The sequence below is a fragment of the Apteryx mantelli genome, chromosome 15 (assembly GCF_036417845.1).
Source record: "Apteryx mantelli isolate bAptMan1 chromosome 15, bAptMan1.hap1, whole genome shotgun sequence".
Classification (NCBI taxonomy): Eukaryota; Metazoa; Chordata; class Aves; order Apterygiformes; family Apterygidae; genus Apteryx; species Apteryx mantelli.
In genome coordinates this window covers 24,672,884-24,695,195 of record NC_089992.1, presented here as the reverse complement: position 1 = coordinate 24,695,195, position 22,312 = coordinate 24,672,884, and the positions used below count along the sequence as shown (strand labels likewise).

At 39.0% G+C, this 22,312-nt stretch overlaps 1 protein-coding gene across 5 annotated transcripts in view; it reads left to right on the top strand.

The window, feature by feature from the left end:
• NEO1 (neogenin 1) overlaps window positions 1-22,312 on the top strand; it is a 215,473-nt gene that overhangs the window by 58,527 nt on the left and 134,634 nt on the right. For all 5 annotated transcript variants that reach the window (XM_067305448.1, XM_067305447.1, XM_067305450.1 and 2 more), the window contains exon 2: window positions 7,930-8,247. In XM_067305448.1, the coding sequence (XP_067161549.1) occupies window positions 7,930-8,247 (318 nt within the window). The remainder of the gene's footprint in view (window positions 1-7,929; window positions 8,248-22,312) is intronic.

Below are 22,312 nucleotides of genomic sequence, written 5' to 3'. Positions count from 1 at the left end.
AGTTCAATCCTGCAGCAAGAGAGCTTAAATCTTTTATCATTGACTTGCAATGCACAAAAAGGAGCATTATAATACTTGCTGCCAGTCTGCATAAGGTTTTGTCAAATGCTTCTATTTTAAACGTCAGTTTTCAAGGGCATTATGTATTTGCTCTTAAATTGCTTTGGAGTTTAATTTAAAAGGACAAATATGCCCCACTTAATACATTTGTGTGTTGAGGAAGGAAGTAGTCTCTCTTCCTCAGAGCCTTGCATGACTCCTTCCAGCAACTGAATCCTGGTGTACTACTAGTCTAAAGTCCTGTACCTTTGATGAAAGATGGGCTCGGTTGCCTTAATGTATGGTTCTATTCAGAAAAAGGGACTCTGAAGTTATACCAGTTTCGTGTTTTATTTTTGGATGACTCTTGCACTGGGTCCTTTTGAACTGGAATGCTGCTTAATTCTTCTGCTCATGTGAAATCTGATATCAAAGTCTTCTGCTTTGAGTGCAGCTGACAGTTGTTGTCAGGAATACATCAGTATTGAATAGTTTTGGTGGCAACAGTGCATTAAAGTTGCATCTATAGCACTGGTAGTCAGGAAATCTTTTGATATGTGCTGCCATATGCCGGTATGAGGTAATTTAGATGTCCTAAGTGGAACTATGAGATCAGAATGTTTCTGTCTGAGGTTATTTTCCTGAACATCATCATTTCTGAAAACCTTGTGTTGGGGAGTTGTTAAAGCATAAATTCAAATAATTTTAGTTTAATACCAGAATGCTCATGTCTTTCAAAAATTAACTGTATCATGAAGGGAAACCTCTTCCCATTTGAACAGCCACTTTGCATTTACTGTTTGAGGAATTGCCTCACCTGAAACTTTGTTAAAGATTTACCAATGCACAAAATGTGATGCATCTAGCAGAATGCACACAGGAACAAAAAAAATAATCCTTCTGTAGGCATGTTAGCAGTAAAAAGGTGGCCGAGGACAATCTTAGCTCTCCCCCCTTGAAGTATACCACCCTTGGAAAATGCAGCATTTGGAAAGAGTGGTGCAGCAGCTCTTCCTGTTTTGTCTTACCTAGTTGCTTTCAGATTCCCTGTAGCTGAAAAGCAAAGTGTTATAGTTGTATTAAAACTTGCTTCTTTTGAGATTAAAACCTCTTGGTGGTCTTTGGGGCAGCATGCTACAAGGAAAGGTTCAGGCAGATTGGTCTTAATCCTGTCAACAGTGGCATGTCTCAAATGCGCTTGCCTTATTGCTTCTTTTTTGGTGAAAAGAATTGCATGTTTATGATCACTAATACCAAGAGAATAAGACATCAGCTAGGCTAAGCAAAGGACAAGCTAAAAAATACTACTTTGTTGATATTTTTTTTTCTGATATTTTTGTATCAGTTTGGTCTGAAGTTGATCTTGGTTGAAGCTGTCTCAGATCGGTTGGTTCATTTTGAGAATCTGAGAGATGAGGTATGAGGCGGCCTAGAAAAGCCCCAAATCTTTTAAACAGGGAGAGAGAAGGAGCTATAGGGAACTATAAATCAGTCAGTTTGGCTTCAGTTCAAAAATTTTCCCCCTACCACCACCATCTCCTAAGACATTCTTGAAAGGAAGTAGAGAAACACAGTCTAAAGGGAACCAATACCAAATGGCTATGAAAATGGCTGGGTAGCTACTGAGGGAAGTAACAGTGATAATACCGAAGGCTGTTTTGTGGGGGGGGGGGGGGGGGTGTTGTGCTTGTGTGCTCTTAGCAAACTTCTATTTGATGTCTTATCTTACTCCATCATCCAGGTTGCGAATGAATGTTTGTTAAATTTTCACATGACAAAGCTGAAAGACGGAGGACAAGGTGAGACTTCAAAATTGGAAAACTTTTTTTGGAGAAGAAACTTGGAGGAGCCAAATGAAAGTTAATACGGTTAGCCAAGGGTAATCAACTAGTCAAATATTAAATAGAAAAGAACAAGCTTCATGACAGTTCCCTAGAAAAGCATCTAGGGATTACACTATTGAAAGGATTACAATCAAATGTAAGTCAGTAGTGTTATGCTTCTGCACTAAACCATAATGCCTATGTTTTGGGAAGGATGAAGAAGTTGTTGAGCCTCCAAAACATATGAAATGATACTGTAGCTGTACTTAGCACTGATCTTGTCTCTGCTGGAGTACTCGGTTATGTTTTGGGCACATCACTTCCAGAAAAACATGGGCCAGCTGGAGGAGATCCAGGGAATTATGAGAGTCCGAGGAAATGCAGTCTTTTAGAAGATTGAAGGAAGTAGGAATGCGAAGCCTAAAGACAAGGCTGGGGAAGGATTTAAGTCCTCAGATGTGTGGAATGCTGTTGGAAAGGAAAAACAGTCTACTCTCCATGCCCACGGTGGCAAAAAGATAGATTTAAAGCATGGCAATAGTGCTTGGAATTCCTACTAATAGAGGCAGTGAAGCGCGGGGGCTGCATGGCTGTAGGAATTGTTGTGTCCCTGTCACTAGTGTTCAAGGGCAGTTCTGAGAAAATCGTCTGTTATGAATGAGCAAGATTTAATTGGTCCAGTCTCTGAGCAGGAGAACATACTGGTATTGATGTTCTTAGTTGTGCTACATGGGTGGTGTTCAAGCCACAAGACATCAGAAGGTGACATTTGTTTAACATTTGTTAATATACATAAAATCCTAACAGAATAAAAATGGCTCTGTTTTAACTAAACTCTTATGTGATATAGTTGCGTTAGAATTTACTTGGTTTATATAATTCAGGCATTCTATTTTTGTACAAGTTTCTTGGAGCAGCATTAACACAAATCAAGCCACTGATAAAAGATGAATACAGGGAAAGAGGAAAGACTCTCCACAAAATAAAACAATTCAATCTTTAGTAATGTGTTGTCTTTAACTGAATAATCAATACGCTGATGGAGTGGGAGAAATGACTTGTTGATGGAATTAAGTCATTAAGGTATTGTATGCACAAAACATTTTTATGCTGAATCAAGGTTTAAATGAGGTATGAGTTCACTTGGCTAAAGTCTAGCTGTGGCTCCACCAGCGCTTCTCCAGAGAGTGCCCCAGAAACACCAAAAAACCCTTAACTCTAAATCACAAAACCTTTCTTAGAATGTAGGCTGGGAAGTTCCTTACTCTAGTTTAACTTTCTATGTTTTAAGACAGAGGTTATTTATTTACCAACCCTTTTATTTTTATCCACTGCTTTCTGTCCAGCAGCGTGGTGGTATCTTGAGTGCAGAGCATTCACAGTCCCCTCTGGGTTCTTGTCAAGAGTCATCTTCTGTCATCTCTGAAACCTGGCTGACAATTCGCTTTCCTTTCTTCTTAAATATCTCTAATCGCTTCTAAGGTGTTGTCTCTTCTTTGCATGCCCTCTCTTGACACCCTCTGCTCTGTAATGTCATTTCCTTGGGCATCTTGTTGCTTCCAGGACCAGAACAGTCTTCACATCCCATCAAAGGGTTTGATCTGCTCCAGTCTGCAGCAAGCGCCAGACAAGGCAAACAGGGAGCCAGCTTCACCTTTTCGGGGAAGATGACATAGTGACATGCATGCAGTGCCATTGATCTGGCATGTATATGAACTGGCTGTGAAGTGCAGGACAGATTTTTTTCATCTTGGTTAAATAATCTTAAAACAGAGGTAGGGGCCCCTTCTAAGCTGGTTGTTTCGCTTGTGCTGGCCAGCAGAACAAAAAATGAGGTTGCAACTTCCAAGCATTTGGGCAGAATGGACGCAGGATGCAACAAAAGCTATACTTGGCCAGAGCAAAGATTTATGTAGGCCAGGATACTGTCCCTATCTCTGACCAATGGCAGATATGTAAGGAAATTAAGCCAAATTTAGCTCTCCTGAAGTCCAGGGTTGTGATCATACTTTTTGCCTTGCTTCCTCCTTGCAGGATCCTGAACTCCACCATGCATGGTCACTGCAGCCAAGGCTGCCCCTAATCTTTGCATCTCCAACCAGCCCTTCCTTGTTGGTTAGTACAAGGTCCAGCAGCACACCTCTCTTCGTTGGCCCCTCCATCATCTGTGTCAGGAAGTTATCATCAGTGCTCTCCAGGAACCTCCTGGACTGTTTGTGCCTAGCTGTGTTGTCTTTCCAGCAGATATCAGGGTGGTTGAAGTCCCCCATGAGAACCAGGGCCTAGGATCGTGAGGCTACTTCCAGCTGTCTGTAGAAGGCCTCATCGACTTCCTCTTCCTGATCAGATGGCCTGTAGCAAACACCCACAACAGTGTCACCCATGTTAGCCTGCCCTTTAATCCTTACCCATAAGCTCTTGATCCACTCCTCACCCACCCCTAGGCAGAGCTCCATACATTTCAGTCGCTTTCCTCATTTCCTACACTTTCCAAAGATTTTCACCCCCTGCCCCCCATCCCCCACGGATTCCTAGGTTCTACTTGAAAGGTTGGAGAAGAGCAGAAAAAAGCAAAGCTTGGTGTGCTTGTATCTGCTCGGCTAGAGATCTGAATCTCTACTGAAAAGCTTACAGGAGTTTGCAAATGGAAAGAAAGCTTGCGTAGAATGCCGTATAATGAAAGATCAATGGATAGTAAGGCTGAATCTTTAAGTTTGAGAAATCTTTAAGTTTCTGGAGTGGTGGATGAGATTATAATAATAAACTTGGTATAATAACAAATCCAAAGTAACAAAAACAGTGCCTAGAATTTTTGTAGGTTTTCTTGTTTATTTGTTGGGGTTTTTTTTAAATCCTCGGGAAAGACATCATCTCAAGGACTTGTATGCTAACACCGCAGGACTACAGTCTTGTCTGAGACTTACTGTCACTAGGGAAACTTGTCTTTCTATTTTTTTTTTTCTCATCTGTGACTGAGTTTTGAAGGTAGAAGAATGCTTGAATGATGCATCCTACAAAAGCATAAATTATCTGTTGTTCCTTTCACGCCACTCCTCCTGCCTTATCTGAAGTGTCTGCGAGTTGGGAGTCGCGGAGACGAGAGGCTTTGTGCGCGAAGGCTGTCGCCCCTCTCCCCGGGGAGCTGAAGCATCTCTTTGGAGACGGGAGTCTTCCTGTGCAATTCAGTGATAGAGGCAATCGTATCAATTTGTTAATTAAGGCTATTTTAGACAGTAAATCCGATTAAAAAAAAAAAAAACACAGTAGAAGAAGCTAAAATGCTTACAGGACAGACTTTCTTTACAACTAAAGGTCTCCTTCACGTTTTTACTTTTCTTCCAAAAAGCGTAGGCTTCATATTATTCCATGATTTATTGAAACAAATCTGCTTATTAAATGCATATGCCTATTCAAGCTCATCTTAACATATTTAAGCATTTAATTAGTGACCTTACTGTGAAAAATGAAACGTTTTTGAGATGAGTAGTTTTACAGCACTGTCTGAAGGATTTAGAGTGTACAGTATGAGCTTCAGTTTGTATGTGTGCATGCATTTTAACCCGCTTTTTAATAATGCCTTTCACAAGCGTTACAGATTTGATAATTACTTAGAAGAAACACATCCCTACTGTGCTGTGTGTTGCTTACTGCCAGGTGGAGCAAACTGGTTCTAAATGGATAGGGCTGCCACCCAAATGGCAAATAAAAATAATGCAATATTTATATATTGCAATAATTTATATATCGCAAATAATGCAATATTTCACTCTGTAGCACCAACAGCGGAGGCCAGGTTGTTTTTCCCTGTTTTAGTATGATGTCTGAACACAGACTGTGAAGACTATCTGTAATTGGGAAAGAAGCCTAATGGTGATGCTATTAATATTAAGGGAGGACGGGGATGATACCAGTGGCATCCCCCTTCCAGTCGCCAAGCTGTCCGTCCCGTAGGTGCCCAGTAAAAAATTCTGTTAGAGCTGTAAGGTTTTTGTGAACTGAAAGCCCCTATTTCTCAGTTTCCAGAAGGCTTGTAAAGAGCTCTGTGCAGGGAGTCCTGCATCTCCATTTCTACTTTAAAATTTAACTTCCTTTGCATAGTTCTTAAAGAACATGCCTTGTATCATATGTTTTGAGCGTGTGATTTTTCAAAAAGTTATTTTTAATATTTTTAAACAAGGGTGTTTTGCGAGTCTGTCACTTCAGGCTGAGAGAACATGATTAGACGTAGTGTTTGTAAGATATGTTTTATTCATTAGAAATGTCATTTAGTTGTCGTCCGCTGAAAATATTTATTTTCCGGGCCTCGCGACAAGACCGTGTTGGAGCTTGCCGTGGTTTCGGTTTTCAGCAAGCGCTTTTGTTTGAAGCGTTGCCCCGTGCAGCGTCCTCCTTCAGCGAAGGCCGGAAGGGGTCGGAGCTGCTCGGGGGTACTGGCGCTTTTGAAGCAAGTCGCTTTAACCTTTTGTTTTTCCTTTGCTGGTAGGAGACTAGTAGTGTTTCAGCTCATATTAGCACGATGCTTTGCACGTCTGCCCCCTTTCCAGTCCCCAAGTGGAGGAGAGGAGGAATTTGCTGGGGTATAAATGGGGCGTCTTGATGTTATTTCTAAGGCTGGTTGTGTTTTATTTATTTATTTTTATTTTTCTTTATTTTATTTTTTTTAAACTGTCTCTGACAGGCATATTAACAAGTTATGCCGATTTGGAAAGCTATTTTTCCCTGAAAGACTTTCTTCCTTCCATTTTCTGTGCGTGATTAAGTTAAGACAAATCAAAGCGATGTTGGCACGCAATCCTTCTGCTTGACCAAATACACTAGAAATACAGTAATTAAAATTCACTGCTAATGGAAAGTAGCTGTTAATTATCGATGTCTTTTGGGAATACTTAAAATGGAAAAGTAATCATGTTTATCTTTAACTAGGATAGAAGTAAGAAATGTATAACAGTCCTTGCATGATGTATTGAGCTCGGAATTGGATTATAAATTTAATAAAAGTAGATGCTTTCTCTCAAAGTCTTAAATTATTCTTAATGTTTCGTAATCGTGGTTATACCAAACAAATTACCACACTGCTGCTGTCGGCACCCATATCACAAAAGGCCTAGAGTGTCCTAACGGTACATAGTGTCTGTCTAAATGTGTGAGTCAAGCACGTATTTATTAAGTTATACCTTTAATAAAACTTTTTATTCAATCAGGACATCATTAATAGCTTGCATAAGTTCTGATGGGGCAGATTTCTGTGCATGAGGGATAGCGCAGGACTGTAAAACACATTGATTCCAATGTGAGCGTTGGAGTGTTTTAGGGATGAGAACTATTTTTATTATTATTTCAATAATTCATTGGTGAAAATAGATGCTTGGAGCAGGCTGTGGTGCAGATAGTTTCTGTCCTTAAGCAATATCAACAGAGTACCTGCCCCCAGGTAGTATTTAGTTAATTGTATTATGTACTTGACTTTCTGTTGCATTTAAAAGAGCACTGTTTGCAGCTCAAGTATTTTAGCTGGAAAATATTACAAATATTTGGTTTTGACAAGATTTCAAATTTAATTGTTTCAAAAGACAGCTGTGGGCAAAGGAAAATTTCCCTGGGAAGGGGCAGAGACTAAAGCATAGTTTTGGGGCATGTTGGAGTTAAAAATTGAAATGGTTGAAATGCTGAAGCTTTCTTCAGAAAAACTAAAGCCTTCTTCAGTAAGGGAAAAAGTTATGTACAGATAGCAAATTTTTCATAAACTTTTTTAAAGGGAAAGTGGTAGAGGAGGAGGGGATTTCTTAAGACCTTTAATAGAATGGGATATGTATATATACTTTTCTCATGTTTTAGATGCATAATTTACAAGCATGCGTGTACTTTAAGGAGCAAAGAGCCCTTAGTTGAAGGAGAAAATACTATCGTATAGACCAAGCAGTTTCTCAGGTGTTCCGGGAGATGTTATTGCAGGCAGTGATAGTTCTTATGCTATGCTGTACGTGTTAAAATATTTCAACAAAATGCATTAAAAAAAAAAAGCAGAGAAAGCTGAAACAAACGGTTTCATGCGGTTTTTGTTTTGCAGGATCCGCTGTGAGAACCTTCACTCCTTTCCACTTTCTGGTGGAGCCAATGGACGTTCTGTCGGTCCGCGGCGCTTCCGTCGTCATGAACTGCTCGGCTTATTGTGAAACTTCGCCAAAAATTGAATGGAAAAAAGACGGGACTTTCCTAAACTTGGTGTCGGATGACCGTCGCCAGTTGCTGCCGGATGGATCTTTATTAATAAACAGTGTGGTGCATTCCAAACACAATAAACCCGATGAAGGATATTATCAATGCGTGGCAACTGTGGATAGCCTGGGGACCATCGTAAGCAGAACAGCAAAGCTCACAGTAGCGGGTAAGTCTTTTAATTTATTTTTTTATTTTTATTTTGTAGCTAACAGGAGGATAATATAGATATATTCTCTTTCCTTGCAAAAAGAGGACGGAACTTTATGAGAGAGGAGGAAATAGCTCCATCGCTTTTCAGCAAAACTGAGGCTGTCTCTCTGCTAGCTGAAAGCTGGCATATATTCTGTGCATCTAAGTCATTTAATGTATAGATATTTTTATGGAAACGCTGAAGATCAGGAAAATGAAAATGAGGGGGTTAAGAAAGTAAAGGAAAGAATAATATCAGGTACTTGTAATTACAATAGAGATCTATCAAAGCTTAAAAAGAAGAAATATATAGCAGAATTTTACTTTCTTTGTGTATAAAAAACCTTAAAAACTTAGTTTCTCTGGCTGCTTCTGTGTTGAGATTTATCTGCCCTACATGCCATGAAGAATTTGAGAAGCTTCTAAAAACTAGTGGTGTGTACCAGTTATTTAGTTTTTTGGGGGATTCTAGCGAAAGCAGGAAGGCTGGGGTTTGCGATTTTGGTATTTCGTGGGTATGAGGTATGATTAAAAACGTTTGGAAAGTAACGAACAACTCCTAAAACTTTAAAACTTTATTTACAAACTTTTCAAACCTTCTTTACAGATACTAAGAAAACACAGATCATCACCTCACCTTTGGTTTTCTTTTAGGTAGCGTTTAGATGTGACTTGGTAATATTTCTTGTTTAGGAAGTAGAAGACAGTAAAGTGAGTGAAGGCTGATGCAGGAAAAAATAAAGAATTTGACTGGAGAAAATGATTTGCTTTCAGAATATCATTTACTTTTAACTCAGGATTTGGGAGCATTAGAGTCCATAGTCCTTAGAGGTAGGATATCCTTTTTTTGGTAAACCATAGGTCTGAAAGAGATTTATAATTACTTTGGAAGAGTGAGACTTCAGAAAACAACAAAAAAGGTAAACTAAGGCAATTTATGCAGGAAAAAAGAGCCGATTAAGCGATTTGTTGTTTCGCTAATGATCTCTGTGTCAGCCTTTCAAACAGTTTTTTCTTGTTTTTCCTTAATAAGTGGCTCAAGGCAATGAATTCCTCCATGCTAGTGCAGCAGCAGGGCCCAGAGCTGCTCTCCTTGTCGTTTATATTCAGATGTTGTTCCTATTAAGCTGTCCTGTAGCATTGGGAAAGATCAGAAATGTCGGAAATAAAGACTGGAGTTTTTTCTCTTAGTGGCAGCTTTTGGAGGCTCTCTGAACAGAAAATACCTTCCCAAGTTTCTTGGCAATGATGACAGTAAAAGGAATCCAAATGGTTTTATCTTGGGCGATTAGTACCTTCTCACATTGCTGTTTTCCTGTTTAATTCTGCCCCTTCCTACATTCACAGTGTTGGTCGCTGTTATCATGCTGGTCCCTGTGATCAGTAGACAAAGTTAATAGGGTTAAAAATGGAGACAATGCCAAATGGCTTTCAAAATCTCCAGTTCATTTTTTTTTTTCCTGCATCAATATGGAAAATACTATTTTAAGTGATTTTTTTTTAAGAGTGGGATTTTCAAGAGCCTTTTACCGTTAAAAAAAAAAAAAAAATTGTAGTGAGTTTTGCTTTCAAAAAAAAATAAAATCTAACTTACACTAGAGAACCCTAAACAAATGCAGGTTAAAGGCTCGCCGCTCAGCGAGCGCCCTGCGCTGGCGCGGGCTCTGGCCGCAGCGCCCCTGAGCCGTTCTGCACGAGCCCTTTCACCAGCTCCGTTCGGTGCCCGGGCTCTGCCTGGCTCAGTGCTTTGAGGGGGAAAAGGATCACGCTGGTTGCCGAGGCTCTGGAATGAGAGAAGGCAGATTTGAGGTCTGTTTTAACTTTAATACAGGTTTTCTTGACCTCATTTAAATCTGTTTTATCATTTCCCCCCCCCCCCCCAATATTTCCTTTTGCCCATCTTTGTGTTTAAACTGGAAGCTTTCAGGCCTTAATTATGGGGGTCGTGGGCTTAGCAGGGGCTCTCCTTGACCTGAAGATACCAGTGGGAGACGGATAATGCTGTTCTTAATTTTATCAATGTTGAATTCGTATGGCGTGCATGAATGTCATACTGAGATGCATTTAATTTCTTTACGAGAGAATATTATCAAGTGCAGCTTGCACGTTTTAACTGCTACTTATTCATTAGTATGACTGTGCATGAATACATGTTTTGGAGCTTTTAGATTCTTTTAATTGCAGTATTTTCTCTAAGAGCTGATACATGATGCAGAGCAATGTACCTATGCTGAATCTTGCATAGAACTGTAACAGGTCGATAAATTCTGAATTTTAGGATTTTTGACGGATTTAAAAATTCCAGATGTTAGGAACCAGTGCTCTTTTACTGCTGGTATGCTGACTGCTGTTGATAAGCCGAGGTGTTGCTATTTGCTCCTTTTCATATACAGCACTACGATACGCGGAGGTGCGTAGCCAGGCTTGAAAAAATCAGAACAAAATGCGCATTCCCAGCACCTGAGCGTAGGCTGTCTAGACAGTGACTGAATGTTTTGTTTTTAAGAGCCGGTCTCTTGGTTTCTTTCTTCCACTTGTTTTTGGCTCAGTGTTATAAACTTGTCATGGTATCGGAAAATTGATGGCACGGACGGTTTGTAGTGTGTTTGACAATATGCTTTTAAGGAACCTTTTGCACATGCGATGCTAGCTGAGAGGCCTTGCTTCGGGCTTTTTGAGATGTGAGAATCAGTTTCTGGGGCAAGTCTAACGATTTGAAAGAAGCTGTGTTTACCTTTTTGTTTAAAACCATTTTTGCATGTGATTTTAAATGAGAAAAGCTATCGGAAGTTGTGATAAAAGAAAGGAAATATTAAATTATTAAGAAATATTTTAAATGACAGTTTTTCTGTCATTTGAACTTGTGTGCTATTGCAAGATTATGGCGTGTTATTTTTAAAGAATAACTTCTGGCAGAATATATTTGATTTTTCAAAATTGCAAGCAGTAGGCAGAAGGCTCAGTGTGGACAAGTATACTTGTTCTCTTTAAAATACTTAAGCAAAGGCATACCTTTTAGGTGACTTTAATGGGATGATTTATGCTTAAAGATAATCTGAAACCAGTGCTGACTGCGGCTAGTACCCGGGCTGCGCGTGAAGCCCTGGGAGATAATTGTGTTCTTGCTGCTACGAATGGGGAAGAAATTTGGGATTTGACTTCTTGACGTACGAGAGTGAGCACTGAAAGCATGAAATTTGTTAGTTTATGTTAACGATGGGTAGTTTCAGGCTGTATCTGTTCTTTTCCTTTGAGTGCGTGCTTCCACGTTGGGGTTCCTTCCAGCAAATGTAGTTTGAGCTTGTCGTTGCCGAAGTCTCTTTCCTTCTTTGCTGCTGTTACTCTTGTGCAGACTTAACTGTGTTACCGTGCTCGAAACTGGATTTGTGAAGTGTTTCATTAATTTAAAAAATGTCTTTGTTTCTTTCGAGCAGGATTATCTCTGCACAAACACTGTGGCGGACCTACAGGGATCTGAGCTAGAGAAAGTCCAAGGAAATGGCTAATATATGTAAAGGCACATGACTTTATCAGTGCCTTACTATAGTATCCGATTTTTTTTGATTGGTTTTTGAAATGTAAGCTTGTCTTTGGTGAATGACAGCTAAGCACCAGTTGGACCTGAAGAACGGTGAAGGGCTGGAGTTGCTCTTACAAATCAAAGAAAAAAATATTTGCAAATCTTGGGGAATTTATAATTTTTTTTATAATTCATCTTGGAAGAATGAACTTGTATGTATTTTAATGAAGAGTATAATAATACTAGCTTAAAGATAGTCCTGAGATAATTTGTCTTTGCTCCCAGTCACTACTTGCTACTACTTGGTTAAATCTTTAATAAAGTGTTTGTTGAGATGAGGGACATGGGAAGGACTAAAGATGTGGAGCAGGACACTGTCAGAGTTTCATCCTAAGGATTTACCAGCTTTATATGATGGTTTAAAGACTCTGCTCACTAAAATATTTATTTCATCTCTATCTGTTCTTTCCAAATGAATCCATCTGCTCTTTCTTCCTCTTCTACCCCTTACTTAGCCTTGCATTTGTTAACACTTGGCATTATATGTGATTAGCTTGGTTGCGATGGGTCATTCATATGAAAGGTAGTTGCATTGCTGCCTTGACATGAACTTCAGGTAGGGCTGAGTTTCTCTAAGCTAATTGAAAAAGCACTTAATGTTTTGTAACATAACTTACTGGCTTTCCTTTTTCTCCCTTCCCAATGAAATAAACTTCTTATATTCTTAATTATTTTTTAAGTATTATTATAATTTCAAACCTTCATTTTCAAGTTACTTTTGCAAAAAATTACAGAAAGATTAGCACTGTAAGAAATACTTCTGCACTGTAGTATCAAAATATAAAGGGGCTCAACAAACAAGACATGCTTATGTTCAGTAAAAGCTTAATTTTTTCAGGAACATAGCACTAAGCCTACAATGTTTCTAAAATGAGCATTGTTTTTTTCTTGAAAATTATCAGTGCAAAGTTTTAAATGTAGTTGTGTTGTATGTTGACTGCGAACTTCATATAGAGATCCTGTTTTTCCTATTTACAACTGGAAATGCTTGAGTGACTTGTGTGTGGGTTGAGACACCCAATGTGCATATTTTGTGTTTATCCACTGGAGCGTGTCCTCAAACGTGTTACGCTCCTCGGTATGAAATCCTCTGCAGTTCTCTGCTTTTCTGCTCTGAATAAATCTTTCTCCTTCTGCTGGCTTGCTCAGCTAATCGTGTAGTTCAGACTGTGTTGGACTGCTGAAGCTTCTGACTTCAGATTCTACTGCTGTTGCGTGGCAGAGGGATTGTTGCGGTTTCATTAATAAAATCCGTCTTCACCTCTTTTTCATTTTTTCTTTTTCCTTCAAAAGCCAGGAAACTTCATTTAAAAACCTTTGCAGGAATCTCGTCTGTGCGATCGAGTGTCTGAAGGTTAAATACCAGAATAGGTGGAGTATGCAATTACCATCCCTTTGTATGTGATATGATTATACACGTTTGTGTATTGTATCATCACTTGAATTCTTCCTGCTGACCTGTCTCCATCAGCAGAGAGAACCAGCCATGGTGGCCAGGAAACGGGATAGGACTGGGTGGGGAATGAAATGCTTTATGATGTTGTTGCCTTGGTTCTTGTAAAACTCAGAAGCGTAGCCCTTTTGTCAGGCGACTGTGAAAAGGGAAGATGTTTCCTTAGTTAAGTGGTAGATTTAAGACCAGAGGGGGAAGGCTGTGGTTATATACTCCAACCCATCACCTAACGTTGCATAGAAGCTCTCACAGTAATTGGGACGTCGAGTCCTTGACTTGTGTTTGACCACTGTGATTTATTTGATTTTCAAGATGTCAGCTGGAAAATGAACTTCACTTGGGAAATTGTTCCTATTTTTAGGTGACTTAGATTGTCTTTTTTAAGCTTTGTTTATGGCTTGAATTTATCTAGCTTTGGACTTCTGAACTGATGATCAGAAGAGCTGTCTGTATAACTGCCACTGAAGTTATAGGAAGCCTAGATGAACAACTGCTGTGGCATTTCATGTAATGTGCTTTGCAGGAATTAATTGAATTATGAGCCAGGAGATGCTGATGTCTAATCCTGCTTCTATTACTGATTCATTATATGGTCTTAAGAAGGTCTCCCTGCTTCGCCTTTTCCTCAGTGCGGTAATAATGAATTTCTCTTCAATAAATTAGAGTGTCACTGTGTCTAATATACCAAGATGCTATCCATGATGAATACCCTAGGAAAAGACCATATAGAAATAAGTAATCCTGTATCCACTACAAGTTTTGGATTCTATATGGTAAGTAAAGTTGTAGCCAAGAAACGAATGTCTAGGAATTGCCCTGAGCAGAGTTCGTGGGAGGGCAAAGGAGAGGAAGCTGGAGGGATGTCTACTTGCGAGGCCCATCCACAAAGAGGTAGCTTGTGGTCGTGAGAACTTAAATGCTACGACGTATCAGATGTTAGATACTTAATATCAAAATATTTTGATTATTTGTGTATAAACAGTGGTGAATAGTTAAAAATTTGCTTAAACATTAATGCGGGCTGAAATTTTGCCTGCTTTAGCCTTTTGCCATAGATATCGAGAACTGCACGAATGTAACCAAGTTGTGCAGGTCTGGAATTGTGTGTGTTTTACAAAGTTTGCCTAACTACTTTGAAGATTACATCTGAAGAGCATTTCTGTGTCTTCCTGGACCGCATGTGTGCCATGCCCAAGAAATGAGGGAAGTGTAGCTCTGTGGTAGAGCAAACTGCACTTCTGCCAGCTCCTTGGAGAGGCAGTTGAAGTTAGAAACTATAGTGCATTTTCTTTACACAGTCAGTATTATATATTTCCTATTTTAAAAAAAGAAGAAAAAAGACTTAGGGTCTGATTTTCATGAATAAAGAAGTTCAAGCATCTTTGAATGGGAAAAAACCTAAGAGCATAGACACTTCAGTGGAGTGTACTTAAGTGCTCTTAACTAATAAAAGTAAATGGCATGGATGACAACTTTTCCTTGCGAAAGTTTTTTCTGTGGAAAAAAGCATCTGCATTTTTCATTGAGTCTGTAACAAATTATCTTACATAAAAATGTATTTCTTTTTGATGATGGATAAATGGGAAAGAGGTGAGTTTTGCAAAGACTGTGGTTTGTTCATTTTCCATCAACGTTTAGTAGAAACTGGAGAGTTTAGACATTTAGGACAATAAATGTTCTGGCTTTCATGTCACTTTAGATTCTTACAATCCACATTTGTCTATTCATTAGTTTAAAAGACAAAACCGCATTTTTGATACTAGCACTGGAACTGAAAGCAGAGGTCCAGTTTGAGAACTGCTCTACATCCTTTCAGTGGAGAATTGGACCAAACCCATTAATATACTTCTGCCTTCATTTCTTTTCTTTTTAAACAGTAACTGCAAACATTTGAGAGATATGGACCGAGATGTTTAGAAGTAGTTCATGATATTGAGTGCTTCATTTTGGGGGACATACAACTTGAAGGGCCTTGCCTTTGAGAGAGTGCTGGGCATGCTGTCCTCTTGCCTTCCGCCTTCCCTCCATCTCCCCCACCACCACTAAATAACGTTGAGAGTGTCTTATTTTGTGATCTTGCATTACTTGCATACCTTTCATACAGCATTAGAGATTCAGGGTACAATTATAATCTCACTGGAGCTGGGACTTGATCAAGTTGGTCAAGTCTCATTCTCCGTAGGGGGGATGGTAGGAAAGCCCTGGAGAAGTTGCTCAGGGCTGAAATGATTGTGTTAATTCAGTAGAAATCGAATCGAACTAATACAGCTTGGTTTCATACATAAGCCGAACACTTGCAAAGATCAGCATGTCTCGGTTCGTGGCAACTTTTGTTGAATTATGGTGGGGAAAGTGTAATTGCTGGTCAAGTATCTGTTTCCTTTTAGGTCCCCATCCATCCCCATGCGTGTGTGCACGCACACCAGGAATTGCATCCTGCAGTTCCTAGAACCTGATTTCCAGACCATGTGTCTATGATATTAATTCACCCTGTGTTTTAAAGAACACTAAATTCTCTCGTATGAAAGCAGTGCATGAAGCTAGGGTTTAACATCAGACGGCCTCTTGCAACGTCTGTGGCAGGTAGCTGTGCAACTTGCTGCCGTGTTGATTCTGCCAGTCCTGGGTGAAAGCCCACAGCAGGACAATTCAGTAAACCTACTTGTTTTTTAAACTATTTAAATCTAATGAGTAAGTCATAAATTAGGTGAAGAGATTCAAATTTGCTAGTTGAGCAGTATTAACACCACAGTTTCTTTCTGAAAATGTGGATTTTGGGTTTTTTTAGGCTTCCATGAGCTTATTAACCTAATATGGAATAAAATTAAATAGCTCGTTTTGACTAATACCATCCCTGTCCTTAATGCATGGGTCGGTGAGCTACTTAAAGCCTGTTCATGCTCATTAGAGGGTGAGAATCCTCCTCTATAGCTCTAAAAGAGGGTCCGTAAGTAGATCTGTCACAGTCCTGTGTGAACCTGCTCTTTTAGTAACAATTTAATGTTACTTTTTAGTAAAAATGAACCTGGCATATCTTTTCCAGAAATGGAGTTAATATGTTCGGTGCAATTAGATACCCCTTATCGAGCACAGTTAGAAAAGTGGAAGAATGCTGGATCCTTTTCTCGCACACTGGTAGATGCAGGGGGGAAAAAAAAAAGAAATTGGTGAAATTTCAAATTACCAGGTCTGTTATGTATGATTTTAGATGGGATACAAAAGTTGATGAATCGCCAATATCCTCTCAATGCTCTCAACATCTTTTTAAAAAACAGTTGGATGCACATTGGTACGATTAGCTTTCTCGTTTATTGATGTTTGCACTCAAAAAAGTATTTTCTCCATGTATTTTGTCTGCATGTCAGCACCTGCAATGCTGCTTATAATTTTGTTTGAGAAGTTTTCACATAGACTCTTCCCTATAAATCCCCGGCTGTCGGGCAGTTGCTAGTTACATATGTGACTTGTGTTCTTAACTAACTGTGTTTTATAGTGGGAGACTGAATCCGACATTTCAGCTTTAGTGAGACAGCATGAAAGTGATGGGTCTCCACAGTGGCGGTGTTCAAATTTTAGATTAACTGAATGTTGCATTTTGAAAGTGATTAAAAAATAATAATAATAAAAAAGAAAATCTTCTACTAGTGCCACAAACTGACCACACAGAAGGTGACACAAAAGCAGTACTAAGAAATACAGTGGCAGAAGTGTGTGTCTATTTGTATATTTATATATGTATATTGTGTGTATGTGTTTATATTTATTAAAAACATAAACTTTATCTTTTCATAATAGAAATTTAAGAGGAAGTTTAATGGTACTAAGAAGGAAACAAAATGGAGGGAAATGATTTTTAGTGGGGGGGGGGGAGTGAGTTAATGAGATTGGCTGTGGCTGGTTGCAGGAAGGTTGAAGTCTTGGTGAAATTCCTAAAAGACCAGGACAACAGAATTTCGATAGCCACATGATTACACTAGGAATATAAATAATTAAAGATATAATGCTTGTTTTCCTATATAAACCTATATGTTTTCCAATATAAACCCCTATTTGTTTGGGGGTGTGGGGAAACACCTCGAAATACTTTTACATTCCTGTGCGGGTGCTCTTCTCCCCCTCCTTAACAGCAGCTGAAGTCGGATTGCTGTTGTTTGTGAGCGTTCATCAGCTGATGAAAATAAAGCCAAGAAAGGCTTCGTTATGGAGAGACCTTTAAAAAAATTTCTCTGGTATGATGTGCTTAACTTCTAGCAACTGGGCCAAGGGTCCATGGTGTGATAACCCACATCCGGGTTGCGTGCTGTTTTGTTTTCCTTTGTTGCTTCTTTTATTTTCCTTTTTTTGCAATTCCCTTTGAACGATCCACTGTTTTATCTAAGAATTAGCTGCTTATTCATGCTTTTTTTTTTTTAGTGTTTCCCTCCTACTTTCTGCCCTGCGCCCTTGTTGTCTCTAGACATCTTCAATAAAATATAAGCATTTAGTTGAAAAAGAATGAGGTTCTTTGCCCTGTTGTATTAATTAAAGTTTCATGCTCTATCAGTCCTCAAACACTCTGTTTTTGAGGGGCTGCTTTACTATTGATGAATTCTCAGTATTTTTCTATAAAATTGTTTAGAGTATTTCTCTCTAAGCGTCTCTCCTCAGGTACCGGCTGTCTCTGGGACTGTCTGTAGAGTTGATTGCACAAGTTTTTTCTGATCTTTCCTTTCCTCTGGTTTCTTGATAAATTTGTCATGACAGTCCTTTCTGTGCATTAATCTTCTTTGAATAGCTTGTTCACATGAGCTTTCGTAATTGATAGCCTCGCCTGGATCTAAAATTATTTAACCTGTCAAGCTCTTTTCTTTCACCAGAATACTTGGATCTTATTCTTCTTTTGTTATGGCCATTGATTTTTGTCTTAGAAAGAGTAATTGTGAGCCTGTACTTCCCCCCCTTCCTTTTTTTTTTTTTTTTTTTTTTTTTAAAGCCAGTCTATTGATCGAGACCTGAGGTTTCTTTAATGATGAGGCAATCCACATACCTTGTCTTGAGGTCTTCTGTTACTATCTCACAGTGCTTTCTTCGTTGTCCTTGGTGTTACAACGATCTTCAACAGTACCAATAAGTCATTCCGTAGTTTGCACTGTAGTTTGGTGGTTTTTCTGTGGTATTGGACTGTTTTTCAGTGTCTGGACGGATCAAATTCATTGCATCTACTGCAGCTTTTCCTTGCAGCCTGGAGAAGCTGTGATGCAGCTATTGACACTGGAGCTTTGCTGTTCCTTGCCCCTTAGTTGCAAGTCCTGTTTCCGATTTTAATGGTACTATTATTTCACCTACTCCATTAACAGAATTAGTTTTTTTCTCTTTATTCCTAGGCTGCTCTTGCTTGCAGTGTTGTCTCAACCTGACCTCCCTGTGCACCAAGGGGCCCCTCTGCCCCCCATTAGCTTTTTTGTAGTTTATGGTTTCCATCAAGGACCTCTGTACTTCTGAAGACATTCCTTGAATCACCATTCTTGCTCTCATTTAATTGCTGGAATAGCTGTGAGATTCTTCTGTGAGGCACTGGTAGCTTTAGTTTAGCCAACTAAGATGTGCAGTAGCTTTTCCTCTGTTCGTGCTGTAATTCTTCTAAGAACAGTCCATCTCCTGACTGGCTCTTGTGCATATTTTAGGTCAGGTTGCATTATCTACTATCTACTTTGGCTAAGCAAGGAAAAACAATTAATGTGGTAGTTGGTGTTTTTTTCATCGTTAGGGAGGACTTCGAAATCTCTGGTCTTACCTTAATTCAGATAATGCTGGATTTCTGCTCTCCATGAATGGGTTCTGCAGTTATGAAGTCTATTCTATTTGCTAGTGAGATTCAAGAAATAAGTCCTACTAACAAATTGTATTTTCAAGCATGTTTAGTGCCTCTGCCACTTGGACAAATGATGCTGAATAGTGTTCAAGAAAAGAAGCTGAGATAATTTAATGAATCGTCCACAGATGGCTGGACTTTGCTAGGGTTTTATTTTAACAGGGTTTCAGTGAGAAGCTGATATGCTAACAAAATATATAGTGTCTTTAAGATCCACTAGTTTACTAGAGCATAATAGATGTTGTAGCTGTTGTATCATGTTTTTATATTCCTTTATTTAGTTACTTTGCTAAAATCTTTGTTATTTTCTCAGGGCTGTTTTAATGAACAGTGTAGTAATGGAGTTATGATTTTCTCATGAGTTCAAAATTGATTAGGAAAACGAGAAGGGGGGGAGAGAAAATTAAAATGTGTTAATTATCAGCAGTTTGCATAACCGTTCTTGGTCTCTTTGAGCAGCACACTTTAATGGGGAAGGATTGTAAGGTGTGAGCTGTTCACTGTAAGGTGCCAACGTTTGTATCTGATAACCACTGCTAAGGCTGGTTAAGGCTTGGATAAAATTACAAAGACCTTTTGTAGGACTAAGACTGGGCAACAAAGAATTTCGTCATTGATATATGGGAGGTAACAGGTTTGAAAAATATATCAGCTGCTCACATGTTTTACTTTATCCTTACTGAAGTAGAAATAATCAGGGAAAAATCAGGGAAAACACTTGTCGAGTGCGTTGAGATTCCACAAAAAAAAAGCCTAAAACCAGCTCTGGGAAACGGGTAACTGGTGATATATGTGGTTTTTTAGAACTGTTTAATGCTTACAGAAAATGTGATGTTAAATTCCAGTCTGCAGAGTCACAACGGCAGAGATTTGGGCGCATGAGAAAAGTGCAAAAATGCATGCATAGATCTGACAGGTTTGCAAACATATAGTAAAGTTATACAAACCAGCAATAAGCAGGGAAAAAAGTGAATTTCTATGCACCCTTCTGTTGCCCTTGAGAAGAAAGACTTGGTCTTGTTTCTTATTTTTGTTTTGCAGTCTTCTTTCTGCAAGGTAGGTGTTGATGCCAGGAGGTTAGGAGGATTCTGAAGAGGATTAAACGTGTATATGGTAATAGCATCCACGTTAAATAAACTTGAGCACTCAGTGTCTGCTGACAGAGCAGAAGGCAAGCACTGGCTCTGAAGAACGCTGTCAGATGAGCAAGGTATTTAGTGGTTGCTTATGGAGTGGTTTTTTTTTTTTTTTTTTTTTTTTTCTTCCAGCCTACTTGAAAATGGATGGCACTGTCCACGGGTGCAAAAAGACCGCTGAACTAGGTTAGCACCTGGCTCGGTCTAATGAATTCCTGTTGTCCTGGCAAGTACAGGAGGTGAAATACTGGCTCTGTCGCAGTCTGCAGACTGTGGCCAGAATTCTCCCCATCTGCGTTTTCCAGGAATGCGGGAGTTATTGCTCTTCTAGGCACATCTTTGCTTTTTCAGAAGGAAAGACAAGGGACCACAAATCTCGGCACTGCTTAGACTGGAGGCAGCGTCTGGGTGGAGTATATTTGCATTAAGTAGACAGTTTATGTGCATTCCTCCCACTGCTCTGGGCTTTAGGGGAGGGGAGAGAGAAAAGGGAAGGAGAAAATAGGGACTTTTTTTCTCCATTTGCATTGTCCGAGCAGCAAATTTCAAGTTTGCGGTGCATCTGATTTCTGTTGCATGCATCTGAGGCTCGCGCTGCTGCAAATATGTTCTCTTGCTAGTTTTTGGAGGACTTTCCAGGTGGAAAATGATCCTGCTGAAGCTGAGTTGATTAACCTGCATTCCTGCTGAGTTGGAAGTATTTTCCTTCAGTGTTCCAAAATCGATACATAATGTATTTGTGCTGCCAAGGAATGATTAATGTGTGTACACAGAGGAAAAAAAATTATCTTTAGTATCAGAACCCCAAAGTATCATGTAGCGTTATGTTCATTTTAACAAATGATGGGGTGCTACCTTCAGCTGAATGCAACTTGTGAGTGAAAAGTGGGTGCTGCTTGCTCATTAGAAATCCAACTTAGCTTTAAATTACCCTTATAATAAATCATCTTGCTTTGCCTTGTTGATGGAAATGATTGGTCAATACAAACCATTATGAGAAAAATCTATCATAAGAACATTTTTTTTTCTTACTTTGAAAAATAAGTTTTTAAATGTGTTTCTAATTTAAATATAAAGACGGAGTTTAAATAGTAATGCATTTGAAAATGATATTAACAAGTTAAGGAAATACAGGCTTGCAAGTCACTCAGTTGCCATTTTGAGAAGCAAACGAGAAGCTCTTTAACCAAAAGACTCTGGACTGGTAGATGGAAGAGTATTTTCTTGTAGTATATCACTAGAGAAAGTATGCCAGTGCTGTGGGACCTGTTACTGTGTTTATAAACAGTTCTCAGAATTAATAATAATGAATTTTTGTATTTAGAATGTCTTTTGTAGTACATTATTATTGTTTTGTGGTTGTCTGTTGGCTAACACAGAAGGGTCCTCTTCCATGATGAAGGCTTCTAAGCAGGGCAAATTACAGTAATTGTAAAATAAAAATTATTCTACGATTATTTTTATTATTATATTGCCTAGTCTGTTAGTTTTGGTTAATATGTGGCAAAATTATGACCTAGATTTAGAAAAAAGTATAATAAAATTACACAAAGTGTGATCATAGTGTGATTTTACTGTTTAGGGAGTAATGAAACCATTTTAAACTCAAGCTTATTTAACCTTAATGGGGCACCAGCACACAACAGAATATACACTATCCATCTTGTCCGGTGAATGAATAGTGCTAACAAGGAATTTGGAATAAAGAGTATTGCAGATTTATGTTAGAAATTGCACAGCTTTAGTCCTCCAGTGACTTTCTCATTTATGCCCTAAGTTGCCGATATAAGATGGTATTGGTGGTTGTTGAACAGCATAAACAAAATTACATCATCTGGGGTGAAAATGGAAGTCATACTGCTTATCTGACAAAACGAGGAGGTCCAGAAGTCCCTTCCAGGCTGTGGGCATAATTGACACATTAATTTGCAAGTTCATTAGTAAAGGTTTTTAATGAATTGTGAAATCGGGGCTAGTACCTTCCTCTTGAAGAAAAACAGATGTAGAATATATGCCCCAAAA